At 43.6% G+C, this 3,255-nt stretch overlaps 1 protein-coding gene across 1 annotated transcript; it reads right to left on the reverse strand.

Annotated features, from left to right (window-relative positions):
• Positions 1–1,902: 1,902 nt before the first annotated feature.
• On the reverse strand, positions 1,903–2,562 carry LOC103247872 (olfactory receptor 52N2-like). The gene has a single exon (XM_073023368.1). It carries the CDS (start codon positions 2,560–2,562, stop codon positions 1,903–1,905), a length of 660 nt encoding a protein of 219 aa, XP_072879469.1.
• Between the last annotated feature and the right edge of the window lie 693 nt (positions 2,563–3,255).

Consider the following 3,255-nt stretch of genomic DNA (forward strand, 5'->3'; position numbering starts at 1 on the left):
TCATCTCGTCAAAGTCATTGTCCGTCCAGCCTTGATCCATTGCTGGCGATGAGCTGCGTTCCTTTGGAGGGGGAGATGCACTCTTATTTTTTGAATTTCCAGCTTTTCTGCCCTGCTTTTTTTCCCTCTTTCTGGTTTTATCTGCCTCTGGTCTTTTATGATGGTGACATACTGATGGGGTTTTGGTGTGGGTGTCCTTCTTGTTTGTTAATTTTTCTTCTAACAGTCAGGACCCTCAGCTGTAGGTCTGTTGGAGATTGCTTGAGGTCCATTCTAGACCCTGTTTGCCTGGGTATCAGCAACAGAGGCTGCAGAAGATAGAATATTGCTGAACAGTGAGTGTACCTGTCTGATTTTTTCATTGGAAGCTTCCTCTCAGGGGTGTACTCCACTGTGTGAGGTGTAGGGTGTCAGTCTGCCCCTAGTGGAGGATGTCTCCCAGTTGGGCTACTCAGGGGTCAGGGACCCACTTGAGCAGGCAGTCTGTCCATTCTCAGATCTCAACCTCCATGTTGGGAGATCCACTGCTCTCTTCAAAGCTGTCAGACAGAGTCGTTTGCATCTGCAGAGGTTTCTGCTGCTGCTGTTTTGGTTGTTGTTGTTGTTGTTGTTGTTGTTGTTTAGCTGTGCCCTGTCCCCAGAGGTAGAGTCTACAGAGACAGGCAGGCCTCCTTGAGCTGCTGTGAGCTCCACCCAGTTGGAGCTTCCCAGAGGCTTTGTTTACCTACTTAAGCCTCAGTAATGGCGGGCGCCCCTCCCGCAGCCTCAGTGCTGCCTTGCAGTTAGATCACACACTGCTGTGCTAGCAATGAGGGAGGCTCCATGGGCATGAGATCCTCCCAGCCAGGTGTGGGATATAATCTCCTTGTGTTCCCGTTTGCTAAGACCCTTGGTAAAGCGCAGTATTGGGGTGGGAGTTACCCGATTTTCCAGGTGTTGTGTGTCTCAGTTCCCCTGGCTAGGAAAAGAGATTCCCTTCCCCCTTGTGCTTCCCAGGTGAGGCAATGCCTCACCTTGCTTCAACTCTCACTGGTCGGGCTGCAGCAGCTGACCAGCACCGATAGTCTGGCACTCCCTAGTGAGATGAACCCAGTACCTCAGTTGAAAATGCAGAAATCACCTGTCTTCTGTGTCGCTCGCACTGGGAGCTGGAGACTGGAGCTGTTCCTATTCGGCCACCTTGCTCCGCCCCACTAAAACAAATTTCAAAGGCCTTTTTCTATAAATGCTAAGGCATTTTTTGGTGGCCTTCTGTCTTTTCATGTTACACAAATGATTTGTGCAACATGAAAAATCTCAGATTTATGCAACATGGAAGACACATTAGAAATCTGTGTAACGTAATTGTTTCAAACAACCTCAAAATTATAATGATGAGAAATTATATTTATAAATGAAAACTCAAATTCAGGAAGCTTGTTTATTTAGATCATTAATTTCTATCATTAATGACTTCTGCAGAAAAAAGGAACTCCATTGATATTATAGCCGATAGTCAATGAATATTGCTTTCTGTAATGAAAACAATTTGTTTTAGTTTTATATTCAAGTTATTTTATAAAATTTTATTTAGTTTTCCTTATTTTTGAATATGAATGAATCTATTGTATACCTAGGATACTTTTCTCCTGAAAATTACCTTGATAACCCCTTCCCGGATCTGCTTGGTCTTCACTTCATAAACAACAGGATTCAGAATGGTTGGAAACATCAGATAGAGATTGGCAATAATTATGTGGACGTGGTGGGGAATGTTTTTCCCCCAAAACGGTGAGTAAAAATGGTGAATAAAGCTGGAACATATGTGATAATAATAGCACATATATGGGAGGTACAGGTACTGAAGGCCTTATGACGAGCGTCTGCTGATGACAAACTCATCACAGCCTGCAAGATCATGGTTTAAGACACAGCAATGCAAACCATGTCAAAGCCCCCAATCAGAAGGGCTGCAAAAAGGCCATAGACAGCGTTGACCTTGAAATTGCTGCAGGATACCTTGGCCACAGACATGTGGTCACAGTAGATGTGGGGGATGAAGTTCCCCCAGCAATAGGGCAGACGCTTGGTGAGGAAAGTGAATGGGATGATGAGCATCACACTCCTCAAGAAGGTAGCAAGACCAGCCTTAGTGATGACAGGGTTGGTAAGGATGGTGGCATAGCATAAGGGATAGCAGATGACCACATAGTGGTCCAGGTCTATGAGCATGGTTACCCCAGATTCTATCCCTGTCAGAATATGGACAAAAAACATCTGGGACAGGTAAGCATTAAAGTCAATCTCCTTGAGGCTCAACCAGAATATGCACAGAATATTAGGTACCATGGTGGTGCACCAGGAGACATCGGTGAAGGAGAGCAGGGCCAGGAAGTAGTACATGGGCCAGTGCAGGGCCTCCTCATGACTGATGAGGCAGATAAGCCCACAGTTCCCCACGACAGCAATGATGTGCATAAAGCAGAATGGCAGGGAGATCCAGATGTGTGTGACTTCCAGCCCAGGAATGCCATTCAAGATAAAGAATCCTGGGATCATACTGCAGCTGTTGACCCCAGACATGACGGCTGACAGGAGGAGAGCATTTTATACTCTTTAGCAGTCATTGTTTTCTGCCTAGGAGAGGTAGAGGTAGGGTTAGAGACGAGATAAGAGGTACTGGTTTGGACAAAGTGAACATCAAGTACCATGTACATTCACTTTACATTGATAACCAGAAATTCTTTCTTCCAACTATAGCAAGATAGACTTTGAACTACAGTGTCCAAAGTCACTAAACAGTACAGTCTTACCACTACTCAATGTGCCATTGAAAACTTTGATAAACTATCCTCACTTACCGCACTTCTCCCCAGCACAACTCTTATACTCTACTACATTCTAATAACAAATTGTGAGCTAGGCTGTAACTGTCTTCCTCCTTCAATAAGTCCATTTCTATTCTGTGCTCTCAGAATCTTCCCATGCTAATTGTACCTGAGTCTTGTCACTGAAAACACATAGGTATAATTACAGAGTCACCCTAATCTGACAGGTTCTTATCAATAGCTTAACTTTCCATTTTTAACAATATCTCAAATATTAGCACTTTTTCCCTACCTTGATAACAAAAAATGCTTATATCCTATATATAAGATGTCAATAATGTCCCACATAACTTACTCAAGATAATACATAGTAGATAATAAAATATATGTGAATGAGTGAATATATGAGTTAAGAATTTGGTATGTCTGATACTCAGACTATCTGATG

This window comes from Chlorocebus sabaeus, chromosome 1 (genome assembly GCF_047675955.1).
Source record: "Chlorocebus sabaeus isolate Y175 chromosome 1, mChlSab1.0.hap1, whole genome shotgun sequence".
Classification (NCBI taxonomy): Eukaryota; Metazoa; Chordata; class Mammalia; order Primates; family Cercopithecidae; genus Chlorocebus; species Chlorocebus sabaeus.

What these genes read in the sequence shown, in the direction of transcription:
- LOC103247872 (XM_073023368.1), bottom strand. Translation starts at nt 2,562, where the DNA reads ATGTCTGGGGTCAACAGCTGCAGTATGATCCCAGGATTCTTTATCTTG.